At 35.9% G+C, this 15,126-nt stretch overlaps 1 protein-coding gene across 1 annotated transcript in view; it reads right to left on the bottom strand.

The window, feature by feature from the left end:
* LOC149076084 (uncharacterized) overlaps positions 1–15,126 on the bottom strand; it is a 97,931-nt gene that overhangs the window by 34,978 nt on the left and 47,827 nt on the right. The window contains exons 27-28 of the mRNA XM_089243614.1: positions 2,788–2,909; positions 2,162–2,236 (exon numbers count right to left, since the gene is read on the bottom strand). Of these exons, the coding sequence (XP_089099740.1) occupies positions 2,162–2,236; positions 2,788–2,909 (197 nt within the window). The remainder of the gene's footprint in view (positions 1–2,161; positions 2,237–2,787; positions 2,910–15,126) is intronic.

A 15,126-nucleotide genomic window follows, 5' to 3' on the forward strand; every position in this document is an offset into this window, starting at 1 on the left:
ACTGATATAAGATAACGATTTTCTGTAATTTCATCTGTGAAATATGGTGATTGAATCATCTACCAGCTGTTTTCGATCGTACACATGTAAAGAAAACATTCGTAACATACACTGCCAACCATGTTTGTTTACGTTTATAGAAGTGGACGGCGTTGACCTACCTTCCATACAAGCTACAGCGCTCCAAGTCTGTGTGGTGTGAGCTGCGCATATTTTTTACAGAAATACGGGACACAGCAAATTTATTGTCAAAAATGTTGCCATTGATCAGTGGTTTTCAACCTTTGGAAGCCCACGGACCGATTGCACATTTCGCAAATGCACCGCTATTCTGCGATTGCACGATTTTTTTCGTAATTTTTTCTACACAGCCAATTGCGTTGCTTCAACCTCTACGATAATTTGCATAACTCCACGATATCTTCATTTTCGTATCTGATCGCGGAACAGTGGTGCGAACAAGGTAGACATTTCCACTGATGTTCCACGGGGCATTTCAAATGTGATATTGCGCTATTTTCAATGTTATAAAAAAAAAAAATTATTTTTTAAACCAACAAATTTATGTATTGAAAGCAAACTTAAATATTGAAACAGTTAATGGAGGATAATGACTTCAAATTTCTGAAAATCTGATAGAAAATCCAAATTTTAGTGAAAAATTTCTCCAATTTATCAATTCATTTTTCGATAGTAAATCGACTAAAAATAAACCTATAAATTATATTACGAAAAAATATATCGTGCATGTTAATAATCGCAAACAACTATGAAATATTTAAACATCTATTTAATATCAGAACTTCAGAAGAGTAAAGATATGCTAAAAGGAATTAAGTTTTTTAGATTATTGGTCTTGATAATTTTTTTTACATATTTTTTGTTATGATATGTAATTGATTTATTATATACCAAAGTTTTAAGATTCGGCAAAATATAAATGCATTATAAATTCAGTACAAACTGAAATATTCGAACAGCTAAAGGGGCAGATCATGAAAATCTTTTCAAATTTTAGTAAAATATTTCACTAATTTATCAATGCATTTTTGAATAGCAAATCGACAAAAATAAACAAAAATTATTGGATAAATATATATACATATTATGCATGTTAATTAGTCGTAAACAGCTATAAAATATTTAAAAATAGGAACTTAGGAAAAAAAAAAAAGACAACCATGTTTTTTTATAACATTATTGGTCTTAAATTTCTTCTGCATGCTTTGTTATAATATTTAACTGATTTACAATACTTGTATATTTTAAGAGTTCGCAAAAATATATTGCAAAATGTATTGCATCAGCGAAAAAAATTAAAATGTTTAAATCATTTTTCTGATGAGGAGTTAAAAAAAATTACTTTCACAAACTGGATTCGAACCTTGGTCTTCAAGTTCCCAGTCCGATACACTATCACCTACACTAACTCGGCTGACGGAAAAAGTCTGGGTCCTTCCCTTTGTAAAAGGATATATTTTACAGTGTCAAACTAATTTTGTACAATAAAATCAGGTGGATGCAAAACCATGGAATTTTTATGAATAATCTAAATAATGTAATTAATAAGCAAAAATGATTCGTCCCATGAAGAACTCTACAATTATTTTGCATCAGTCCCAGAGGCTAGTAAGGGTGGCCAAGTTTGAATACCAAACTAGCCTTTCTGTACCAACATCATGTGCAAGATGCTGAACTCGAGGTTGTGTCAATGGCATGATCTTGATTTGGAACTACAAATAATGTGGGTAGCTTGAAAGTCCACAATAAAATAACCAACATTCAAAAATAATTTGATTTCATTAAATCTTTGTGAAAAAAAACACTAGAAAAAACAGGTGTCCCGAAATCATTTGTTATTCAAAGAGATTGACTGGGAACAATGAATTAATTTGAAAACTGGGACACCTAGCCATCCTATGTAATGAATTAGGGTCACTTTCTAAAAAAGAAACAGTAACACAGCAAAAAAACTGCAAACTTAGTTACTTTTCTTTAATTTTTAGGGTTTCAACTTTATTATGAATAACTGAAAACCAGCAATATAAATTCATATATGGGAAGCCCAGTGAATGTCTTGAAATCCAGTATTATTGGGTCAAATCCAGAAAGGTGGCAGCTGTTATGAGAGCAAGGAAGAAGAAAAAGACAACTTAATTACCTCTCTTGACCATAATATGCCTCTTCTGTGATCCTTTTGCTTTCTCTCAAACGATGCATGCGAAGAGCATCCTCACTATAAAAATAAATGTTGAAAATAAACTGCAGCCTAATTAAAATTAAAAGAAAAAAAAATATTTTCTAAGTGCATTAAAAAAAAAGATTGTAATTATCTTTACACAAAGATGCATGTACTAAGATATTTGTAAAGTTATTTAAAATTTGGAATAAAATTTTTTTATAAGCTATTTTAATTGATTTCTGTACATTTTAATTGCTTTCTTCAAGGGTAGCAATCGGAAATTCTCAGTAAAATATTCATCCACCCTTTGCGAAGCCAATACCGGCATATGCACGATTTATATGAGAGAACAGATTCACATTAAACCTGAGGAAGCCAATATAAATGGTATACGAGGTACAAAATATATCACTTCAAAATGGGTACATACATATTTTTTGATCTATCATAAATACACTGGTTGCGAAACACCTTTTGCAGACAACTTCCAAAAGAAATTCCAATTCAGATTAAAACACCCACCAGTATTAAAACCATTATTATACAAGATACAAATATTCATTAAAAAAGAATTTCAGATGATAATTTTTTTAAATGAAACTCACTCGAAAGATGTAATATTCTCTGATGCTTGGTAGGAATCACAAAACTGGCCTAGGGTGAGCACTTTCTTAGTCTTTTTCTTCTCCTTGTGTTTTGAGTTGGAGAGCTTACTGTCCAAATTTTGCTGCAGTAAAAAAAAAAAAAAATTAATTCATATTCAATGAAACATGGATAAAAATCTATAATTAAACCTTAACTGGTGTGGTGGGATCATCTCGATCCCATGCATTTTCCTCATCTTGCTACCCCTTGAGAAAGATATGCATCTGAACCATCCTATTTTCAGTACCTTTCAAGCTAGTTGTTTATACAAATTTATGATATTCAACTTTTGCCCCCTCTATATCATTGATCAAAGTTTCTTTGGGGTGACTTCCCCACACCACTTGAAGTTTTTTTTGTTTGATAGCCAGAGCGTTCAGATCAAAATGGCATCTCAAAAGAGTCAGTTTTCTTGATAATGGTTTCAAATTAATCGCAAAACATCAGATAACCGAGGTTGAGAAAAAGGACAGTGCTGTTTGTGAATCATTGCGTAAGATCTGTGTGATCAAGTCCTGGTGTTGTTTGCAAGGACTGTCACAACCTCACTGCGTATCCTCTGGAACAAAAGTATGCCTCGTTCTACACATACGTGAAGCGAGCCATTAATATCTGTTCTTCGCAGACGTTACTCGATGCTGAACTGAATATCCTTAGAGAAATAGCAGTCGATGGTGGCTACCGTAGCTCTCTCATTGATAATCTACACAGCAAACTGATTAAAAACACTTCCAAAACCAAGCCTAAACCTGACACAAAAACTTTATCATTTTGCATTTCTTCCCAAAAACCAGGGTTGGGAAAACTTCCCAACGCATCGCTAAAATCCTTTGAAAATACAATTTTTCTGTGGTTTCCATCCCCGTCAATAAACTTCGTTTCTCTCAACTAAAAGATCCCATTGACACACTCAACAACTGGGGCATCTACAACATTTTATGCCAATGCGGATTATCGTATATAGGCCAAACTAAACGTGCTATAAAATACCCTTTAAATGAACATAGAAGATACGTAAGCAACTAAGACTTTAACCGCTCATCCATAGCCCAACACTGCTGGTCCTTTGACCATAAATTTGACTTCTCTTCTGCCAAAATCATCCAAAAATGTCCCTCACCATCTGACTTGGATTTCTTCGAATCATTCCACATCAACAAAAACGCAAACCAGTTGGTGAACGACCTATCTAGCACACCACCCTTCTCAAAAATCTGGCAACAGTTTCTACAATAATTATTCTTCTCCATCACTATCACATTCACGGTTGCTATTGGCTCCGCCATTTTACTTTTTCCGTCCTCTTACTCTACTCTTTTGTTGACGGTTCATTTTGAATTTGACTCTTGTCTACAACAGTGAGTAACTCTCGCTATAAGGAGTTTTTTCAATATTTTTCTTTCTTCTTTGTTTCTGCTACTGATGAAGGAACTTCATATAGTTCCGAAACGCGTATAGCCATGTTAGTTTTAGATACACCCAAACGTCGATTATTCAATCTTATTATCAAACCCAAAAAGGTAATTCATTTCCTTTAACTTATTACTGTTGTAAAAGTAAGAATGACCAGATTTGACTGATATGGTATATTTACTAGCATTTATAATACAATTGTTTTCTAGTAGAAGCTGTATCTTAAAGTGCTTTAGGTACCAAGTCCTGCCAGCTCTGCTATGATTGAAAAATATGCTTTAAAACTCAGGATTTATACAACCTAAGCTAAGAAATTTTCAAGTAAAAATAAATGAGTTTAATTAGTGCATTAACAGATACACAAGAATTTTTATATGGAATAAAATTTTTGGCAGAACAAAAAATTTAAAATATTCAAGCAAGAGATTTTTTTTCTCAGTGATACTGAAATTTATAAAACTTTAATCTACATAAAAGTGTTTTGTTATTAAACATATCAATCAGATTGAAAAATTTGAAAGCACTGACAATGTTTTTGACTTTTTAATACCGAGTAGGTTTCAGAGATCAAAAACCTAATCCTGATTCCCTATCACACATATTTTAAATAAACTGCTCCATTTCACTTATAAAATTAAACACAAGTAATCAGTATTTTAGATAAAATAAACCATAAAATTATAAACTATCTGTTCTAAATGCTGTGTCAAAAAATTGAAAATTACAATTGATATTTTGTTTGAATTATTGTGATGTATGCAAAACAGTAAGTTTTTCATCATGCTAATTAAATATTGAGTAGTAAAACCCAATGCCAGTTACGAACGGAATTCTCACGCCAGTTAAGGGTTAAAAAAAAAAAAATTCACTTTAAAAATAATATTTTATTTTATCAAAAAATTCGACCAAAATCATGTGGCATGGTCACAACATTCAAACTCATCAAGTTTGAAAGCAGTGTTAGTTTCAGTAACTGAACAAAGACACCTGCTTATTTGACCTGAACACAACTTATTTCACATCAAATAGCACTCATTGATGTATGAATAATCATATTAAAGGGAATTGATTCACGGGATTTTCAATATTTCTACCGACAAAAATAATTTTTCAAGATAACGTCACATTTAAAAGGCTCCAATGGGGAAAATATTTCCAAACAAACAATCTATCCACACTTGAAATGAAGTCTATGCCAGACCTACCGCGTTCGAAGTCCAGAGAAATTCTCGAACTTTAGTGTAAATATTATTCAGGAACCCCGCACACCAAGAAATGCAAATCCGTACGAAAATCCAAAAGCTTACAAAAACATGACACTTTTGCTCGGGCGCACGTGCTTGAAGCGAAACAGATGATTTGAGCATACCAGGTTGTTTGGGGTGAAAGGGCTATAAACTAAGATACCTCCCACTAATACCTTATAAACACTTATCTTGAATCAACAGCCATAACATAAGCAACATTTTGCCGAATTGCGAGCTTTAAACAAGAAACATATTTTGGTTAGAGGGAGGAAAGTCATCCGCTTCACCAAAACTAAAACCAATGCTGCAACATCAAATGGCGCCATCTAACGAAAAATATATGAAAGAAAATTAAATGTCGCGATTTCCCATTCCTTCCCAAGTGCTGTTCCAAAAAATAATTTTGAAGAGTAATTTCACTCCTCTCAAAAATATTAAGGCGTATTTTTGTAAAAGGAGATTTTGCTTTTTATTTTTCAATGAGGAAAAACAGAAATAACATTATTAAAAAAAATTACCTAGAACTTGAAGAAATATTTTTTCACTCCACAACGAAATTTAGACTAACTTTAATTTTGATGCGTTAATCACGCATCTTAGATCCGTATCGGCAGCGGCACTGTTCCCGACATGGGTGGAGATACGGGAGGGGGCAATACCAAAAGTGGAATCGACTGATATAATGCATATATGTATAGATGAGTTGACATTGTCATCATCATCATGCGCCCCCCCCCCAAAAGACTTCCAAGTCTATCTCCACCCATGGTTCCCGACCTTTTCTTTAAGCGCGATACTTCCCATCACCTATTCGACACAACTTTTATAGAAGAATCCTTTCCACTGTAATCAACTTCATTTCGTAAAAACGCGCGCAATCATCCCAGTGTGCATTTTATTCTTTTTTTTGCGAAAGATCAAAATAAATTTCTTATAAAATGTTTTATTTTCTGAAAATTCTCGTTCAATTCTTGCCCCCCCCTCCCCCCCCCCCATTTTGCCTTTAATGGATTGATAATCACTTGTTACACGATATTTCAATTCAAATTTCAGGTCCTACTTCTCAAAAATACGGTGAAAATACTCTTTTGCGGATACAGGCAGAACGAAGGAAAAAAAAAAAACCAAAAAAAACTCGTCCTTATAGAATAGAGAAGCCCGTAAAAAAAATTGTTTAAAAGTAAATAGTAATATTTATTGTAAATATCGTAGGTTAAACTACGCCGCATCGGTAATGTCCGGGGCTTGACAAATCACAAAAAAATTTAAGCATCAGAGAAAATCTTTAGGAGCCCAAAATTTCTTTTCAAGGAAAAACAGGATCAAAATATTTCTTTCACTGGTGACTGGGATTTATCTAGCCCTGGTAATGTCGTCGATGCAGTATTAAGCCATATCTAGAAAATTTGCGGGAGAGAAGTAAAAAGCTTTCTTAATAACATCGCGACATTTTACAAGCAGCTTCCAAAACGTCGCACTTCATTTTCATTCAAGTGCTGATAAAACACCAACATTTTCCTACCTGCGCGAATCTCGTTTCCATGTGCGGTTTGGCAATATAGTGAAACGCAACATGCATATGTAATGCAGATGCATACTCAGGAAGGCGGCATATCGCCACAAAAAATTGAAAATTAAAAAATCTGTGAAAGAATCAAAATTTCGGAAGAAAACGCCTTTGTATGCTATTTTAATCAATTTCTATTGATACAAAATCCTTTCTGAAAGTTAATTACTCAAAATTTTCCCTGGAAGAACTCCACTGTGCCCCTTTGAAAGGTCAGTCCTGGGTACGCCTTTGATGCCATGGCCACCAATGCGCGAAGTAGTAAGACTTAGGTCATTGGCAGCATTACAATGATGGGTGCCAAGGTTTTCTAAAAGCGCGCGCTAATACCGATCATCACACTAGACAGCGATGCGCGTAAGAATAAAGTGTAGTCCACATAGACATGTGCACGAATGAACCAATTTCTTTGATGCAGACACTGTAAACACAACATTGGCTTAAAGTTGTCAGTAGTGATGAATGTTCAACCAGCCATGGGGGTACCCCCCAGGACAACATAATCATAGTTAGAGCCCGGATTATATGCAACTGCATATGTAGAAGAGTTGATCCACTTTGCCCAAGAATATTGAGAAGACACCAACGAATAAGGCAAATACACAAAAAATAATAAAAGTCCTAATGCATTTCAACACCAATGGGTGCCGTCTTCAGAGGGAAATTTTTTTTTTTTTTTTTTTTAACCACTAGAAGAAGTACTTCTTCCGCTGAGCAACAGAGCGTGAAGATTTGGTATTCAACCCAAGTGGGAAACTCGGTCAGCGAGACTAGTGGTTAAAAAAAAAAAATTTTCCTCTGAAGACGGCACCCATTGGTGTTGAAATGCATTAGGACTTTTATTATTTTTTGTGTATTTGCCTTATTCGTTGGTGTCTTTTCAATATTCCATATGTGCATATGCATTTGCATATTTTGGCATTTTTTAGCATTAATGCATATAGATGCATAAAATCAAAGAATTTTCAGAATAAGTGCACATTTTGGAAGGTTTATTTTCAAGCTCACTCAATTTTTTTTATAATTTTTCAAATAAATATTGTTCATATTTTCATAACATTGGTGTTTTTTGCGCAGGTGAAATTTAGTGAATTAATACATATTTATAAAGTATTTTAAGAATATTAACCGTTTTAATCTAAGGCTATGCCTAGAGATATGTCAAAGTGTTAAATTTTTTTTTAGAAATACTGTCGAAATTCTTTCGTTAGGGGCCGTTCAAGTATTACGTAAGCAAATTTTTAGCCATTTTTGACCCCCCCCCCCTTGTCAGCAAAACGCTGACCACCCCCTCTCTCCCTTGTCAGCAAAATTTCGTCATCAGCTCTGCCCCTATGTGTCCAAACTCATATTTTCATAAAGGGTAGTTGATGACGTAAGCATTATCGAAACCCCCCCCCCCCGTCATCAAAAGTCAGCAAATCTGAACCCCCCTCCCCCATCGATAATGACGTAATACTTGAACAGCCCCTTACAGCTATTTTCGTTATTGAGCAGCTACATCAAACTGAAAATTAAAAAATGCCTGAATAAAAAATATATAGAAGTTATTTGCATATGCGGTATATAAATATATATGAGGGGATATTTTTTGTAAATATATATGCAACTAAGAAATAGAAAAGATGCATTTTAAAAACATATCTGCTTTTCTTTTCACGGTGATTTTTTTAATGCATATTTTCTCATTTTTTGCACATACAGTATTTTTGAATTTTTCACTTTTTCAAGATTTCTAGTGCATATTCTGCGTTGTTTAATGCATATTTTGTTCTTTTAAGTGCATATTTTTAGAGCATATTTTGCCACTTTTTAGTGCATATAATCCGGGCTCTAATCATAGTAATATAGAAAAAAATAACTCAAATTTAATTAAAAAAATATTTAATTTAAAGTTCATTAAATATAGCACCTCATTGCCACTGGAACCTAGAAGGCTTAGGCCACATCAGCCGACCCCCACCCCAAAGCAACTTTCCGAGGTCGATGAGTCCCTTAATTCATGAATATTCAATTCAATCCAAACCTGCATACGCCCTTGCAGGCCGTATATACGGACGTCCAACAATCCTAGACCCCCTCATTATTTTCTTCGTATCAGGGCACCTACGACGAAACATTCTTTCCGATACAAGTTCCGCGAACTTGACCATGCACTATGCAAATGAAGCCGGGTCCAGACCAAAGCCGCTTGAAAGTGACTCTTAATGCAGCTTTGGTCCAGACCCACCCAGCTGAACCAATACCGTCTACTCTAGACGGTATTGGCTGAACCACACAAAACCCGTTTTCAGCCCACAGCGTGAGGCAGTTTTGACGGAAAACAGGTTTTTGCGAGCATGGGCTTCGAGTAGAGCGATGGGTTTGAAGTTTGAAACCGGCTTTGCAATAAGTAAAACACCGCAAAACTCAATGACTCGATTTTTTTTAACCGCTTTCCGTAGTATTGAAAGCATGGAAATATTATGGGGATATAACCTCCATGATTGATAGTTTCCCGTAGCTCCGTAGTTTACTGCGGCCGTCCGTAGAAACTACAGACAATCCGTAGCAGTTGGCAACTCTGTTGATGTAACAACTCTGCATATTCTTGAGCTCGTCAATCCACTGAAATGTCGCACTGCTCCCTCCACAAATTGACCACGCTATGCTTAGCCAACACAAAAATTGGGTTTCACACGGGTGCTGCGCCACGGAAAATCACTTTTTGGGGTGGAGGGCGTATAGTACGGTCGATGAGGTGAACAGCACTGAATCGTATATTCTTGCTTTCGTCGGCACCCGATCAGCAAAAAAACTGCATTAAGAGTAAACCTTTCAAGCGACTTTGATCCCCAGGGAGTCGGTACATCAACGAAACTGGCTCATACGTGCTCATTCTATTTCAACAGCGTTTTCTTTTGACGCTCATCGCTGTCTGATGCAACGATCGGTACTAGAGCGCGTTCCACATGGAACAAGCTGTCCGAATACTCAGTTCTCGCTCTGTTCAAAGTTGTTCGGTACTCTTCTGCTATTTTTGAGCTGCTATCAGTTTTTGCGCGCTGCGGTGTCGCGGGTGTGAAACCTTACATTTACGCGTGCAATCTCGATAAACTCGACATTTATTATTCGCATAATTGACGCAATACCACATTCAATGGAGAAAAACCACTAATTCGGCATATGATGACCACATCCCAATTAAGTAGACTACTATATATATTGCGTTAACACAACTCATTTTCTGAAATTGTCCACGTGTTCATCATTTCGAAAAATTTTATGCGATTACTCTTATTTTTGTGTTTCGAAAATTCTGCATTTCATCATTTCTGCTATTTGATTGATATGTGAAGTTTTTTTCTCCCCCACACCTTTGGGTAGGGTTACTTTTCGTTGCTCTTCTGTTTGGCACCTGAAAACTCAAAATTTGGACTACGATAGCCACAGATAGATGTGAATGATTTCTGAAATTTTTTATGAGAGATATGTAAAGAAAGCTTGATCTAAAAGTTTTAAGTGTGAGAGGAGACAATTCTGGATTACTCGTTCAGCAGGATTATTTTTAGCAAGAAAACTCTTCATAAAAAATTACACAAAGTATATTATGAATTTGTGAGTGACGGAATATAGAATTCTTTAACAATATACACTGTACAGGCACATATGCATACATAAACAATTTAAAAACTTGTGAAAGGTGAAATGAAACAAAACCTATACTCTGTTCGTTCTAACTTGGGTCCTGATGTAAATAAACCGCTGTACCAATTTTTGATATCACTCCGCATCCTTTATCTCTATTGGTTATAATTTTACCCGCCCCTTCATTACGTGTTCTGAACACGTGCGTTTTTTCCTCAAACGCGAGATTGTAAATTCGTTATGAAGAATTTTCCTGGAAATTTTTTTTTCACTGTTCTCCAAATTTTGTTGAAATAAAAACTGTTGATAACACTAATTAAAATAGAAAGAGGTATATATCTCAAAAAAAAAAAAAATTTGATAAGGTATTCTGTCGTTATCATGGCACACTCCTCAAGAGCTGGGATGACAGGGATCCAGCCCAGACATTTCCTGCGACAATTCTTGTCATTTTTTTTATTTTTTCAAGCTAAAAGTTTACTATATCATAGCTGCCAACTTTTGAAAATGAAAATTCGGGAGATTTTCCGCGCAAACCCGTATTTCATGCTTAAACCACTCCCTAATAAATACAATAGGGATTTTTCCAAATAAAATAGGGATTTTCCAAACATAAAAGTTAAAGCGGAATAAAATCCCTACTCAAAAACTGAAGTCAAATTAAAATAAGGATTGTACAAACATGGAAGTTAAACCCTTGGGAATAAAATTCCTACGCGAAAAACAAGTGAAATTTGAGGCCAAAACTTCAGTGATGTAAAAATAAATATTGTGTTCAATCAGAAACGCTGTGAAAAAACATTCTCCGCGAATGACCCCAAAATCATCGGAAGATGAAGAAAAAAAGCGTCAATTTTTGAAGAACACTGACTAAGACGCTTGCTTGATTTTTTTCTTTTTTTTTTTCATTTCACGAGTAATGATTACAGTCTTTCCATGACCGATGATCATGTCCGTAACACAACTTGTACAAAAAGGAAAAGTCGGCCCTCTTCTGTAACGTTTGATGAGAGGAAATTCATCGGAATAAGTGTCTTTAAAATTGATTAAATATGTTTTTGCTTATCAGTATTCATGTTTTGTTATATCGCACGTACGTAACTTCAACAAAAGAAATTTTGACCATATCAGGGGTGCAAGTGCCCCTCATCCTTTTCGGAGCAGCAAATTTCATTTTTGGAGCAGAAATTTTGAAAATGGAGCAGAACTAAACACGAACTATATCTGCAATATAAGGAGTAATTTTTCTGTGAAATGCCAAAAGTTTTGCCAAAAATGGTTGGAACAAATAATTCTAAATAAATTTCCTTCACAAATTAAAATCCATTTAAATTTTTTCTGAATTATCTTTTCTGTCATTAATAAACCGACGAATGACGAATAAAAATTATTACTCTTTTCAAATTAAGCAACATGCATACTGAAAACCTAGGCGGCAAGAATTTCTGCTGCTTGAACACCAAAATCTTATTCCTCCTGATATAGCAAAAAAAGTGCGTGCAGAATATAATAAGAGTTTCCGTGAAAAAAAAAATTGGCTTCTCACAGAATTTAAAGGAATTATTAAATTTAAAAGCAAAATGCAAAAAACGAGAAAAATATAAATACCTTATTTACTTAAAGAATTTCTCAACCTAATAGCATGTTAATAGATTACAAATCATGAGTCGCTTTCAGAAAGTTCAGAATCTCAATGACAATTTTTTTCAAATTTTTTATGCCCTTAAACATAAGATTTTGTATGTCATTCCATTAAACATTAAAGCATTGCATGGACAGATTTTTCAATATTTGAACAGACTTTTATTTATTTGTTAACAATGAACTCTTTTTCACTATCTGTGTTACCATATGCTGAAGATAAAAAAGTCTTCACCAAAACTGGCAAAATTTTGAACTTTCAAAAGCAGCTTTGAGCAGCTTTCAAAGTTACAAAGTTTGAATACGTCTGCCCAGTATCTATCTATCTATTCTCTGAACTGATTTCACTTCTTGTAATTGTTTGGATTGTAGTGCAACCCATTCATCACACATAATCAATAGTTCTGTTGGTGATACAATGTTAAACATCCTCTCAGCAATACGTGAGGGAGTAATCTACCATCCCAGCAATGCACGAGATGGAGTACGAAAAACAAGAAAGGGTGCAAATATTTCATTCTCTCCAACAACATGTTTTGGAAAGGTAGGACATTAATATATATTAGAAGTATCTCACAGAAGTTATGTAAAATGAGCATGCTCCTAATACAAACTCCTTCCTCTGACCATTGTTAAGAGCATGCTCCTCCCCCACCAATGCAGTGGCGGACCGTGCGGCCATATTGGGCGCCGCTCAAGGAGGGGTGCCAAATGGAGTTGAAAAAAGGTTTGTGGACCAAAAACACGTGGTCAGTAGCACCAAAAAAAGGTTCTACATGGGTAGAGATTTTTTTCCCTCGAGCCGGCCCCGTTCGCCAAATCCGGATTTTCGCGATGTGAAATTGTTACAATCGGCAACCGCCGACGATAACCACACGACCGCATAGTGGCTAGATGACAAAACTAGGAATATTTTAGCTGGAGTGTTTTTACAGATTCTATTTTTTCCCAACGATCTCCGAAAAATTTCGGTAATTTAAACGAGTAAACCAATCACCTTTTCGATGTATGCCGTCTTTGAACGCAGGTTGGCAGCCGCGAAATTACCGTTATTTTCAGTATATAACCTATAACCAACAGGAGAAAAAACGGTCTCCGAAATCGGAAAATTTGGCATATTTATTCAGGGACTTTGATAGAACGCCGGTTATACCAATAACAGTACAGGACTTTATACTTCAAGGTAGTATAACTACTTTCCAAGGTCACAAGATAATGCGATCGTGGTAGATGGTGGGAAGTGAAAAAAAAAATTGAAGTTTCTCTCTCCCCCCCCCCCCCCGTATGTTTTTCCGTGTCTCGGAAAGAACGCGCCCCGTGAACAACAATTTCATGCGCCTTCTTCCTAAATTAAGGGTATTTGACGTACTACAGTGCATTAGCGGTACCTCCGCGAACCACAAACAAGAATTGGCGCAAATGCGCAGGGATTCAGCGCCTTGGCGCACCGTGTAGCAAGAGAACCGTTTCGGCGCAGTTTGGCGCAATTGGCGCAGCTCTTGCACCCCTGCCATATGCACGTCACTATAATCTTCAATTATTATCCAGGACTATTGGCTGCTAAGCCATTTCCCTGCGCGATAAGACAACTTTCTTACCATCAGAGGGTTTTGTAAAACTTCCTTAAAAAGGGAATTTCCCCATTTACGACGTGTGGCGTCATTTCAAAAGGGGAAAAAAAGAGTCTTCATGCCCCGAAAGAAATTCCTTAGGGATCGTTTTCATAAGCGGCGATTTTTTTTTAATGAAGTAGGGAATGTTTAGGGACAATTAGGGATTTTGTGTGATTTTCTTAAAAATTCGGGAGATTTAAGAACTTTTCGGGAGGTCGAGCGATGAAGCTAAAATTCGGGAGACTTGGCAGCTATGCTATATAGAAGGGCTGTTGAAAGGTTGGTCTGAGGGCCCGCCAAAGATCACAGCCGGGGGGGGGGGGGGTCTTGCGGCAGGATGTGGGGCCATGGTCATTACAAAAGTTTGTGTGAGTTGTTTATTATTTTACAGCAGATACTAAGAAAAAAAATCCTCATTTTTTTCTTCAGAATTTTACAATTTTATTTCTGAGCTAATTTACGTGTATGATTTTCCTGGGCTGGATATGCTACCAATTATAACGTGAAACAAATTATGAGCAACTTACCGTTGTGTTGCCGCTTTTTATTTTTCTTGCGGGTCTGTATAATTAAATATTTCATAATAATCCACGGGCTGTAAAAGTTCCAATTTGATGAGAGGGTCATCCACATTATTTCGTTTCTTTACTTCAACTTGTTGTTGATATCCTGTTTTTTGTCAAGACAATTTCGGTTTTTTATCCGTGCGTAGGTTGCGAGCCATCCAGCAACAGGAGCCCCTGGACTGTGATTTTAATGGGCCCCCAGGCCAGGCTTTCTCACCGGATCTATAGTGTCTGTCATAATGAGGCTAACACAATCAAAAATGAGCATTACTCATTCTAACCAGAGTTTCAAAACGTTACCTTCACGTCTACGTGATAATCCTGACTTCTTCGGCTCGCTGCCTTCGACGAAACCAATATTACTTCCTCCCAACAAGCTGCTCAAGCAGAAGTGAGAATTCTTTTGAAATGCGTATATTCACCACGAACGAAAAGTGACCTCCCCCCCCCCTTCCCGTTCAGTGTACATCAAAGCGTGTGGGTGAGAAAAAAATCTTGTTGACAGAAACTTTGTTTATAGGAGTCCAGAGCAGCTGCGTATACAAGTGTATATCAAATCTGTTTGTGAATAGGAATAATAATAAAAGGGGACGGTAATGTTTGAGTGAGAAAGGGTAATGTTTGA

The sequence above is a fragment of the Pholcus phalangioides genome, unplaced genomic scaffold, assembly GCF_987345545.1.
Source record: "Pholcus phalangioides strain wild (caught in Gottingen) unplaced genomic scaffold, Ppha-v1.0 ptg000015l_1, whole genome shotgun sequence".
Lineage (NCBI taxonomy): Eukaryota > Metazoa > Arthropoda > Arachnida > Araneae > Pholcidae > Pholcus > Pholcus phalangioides.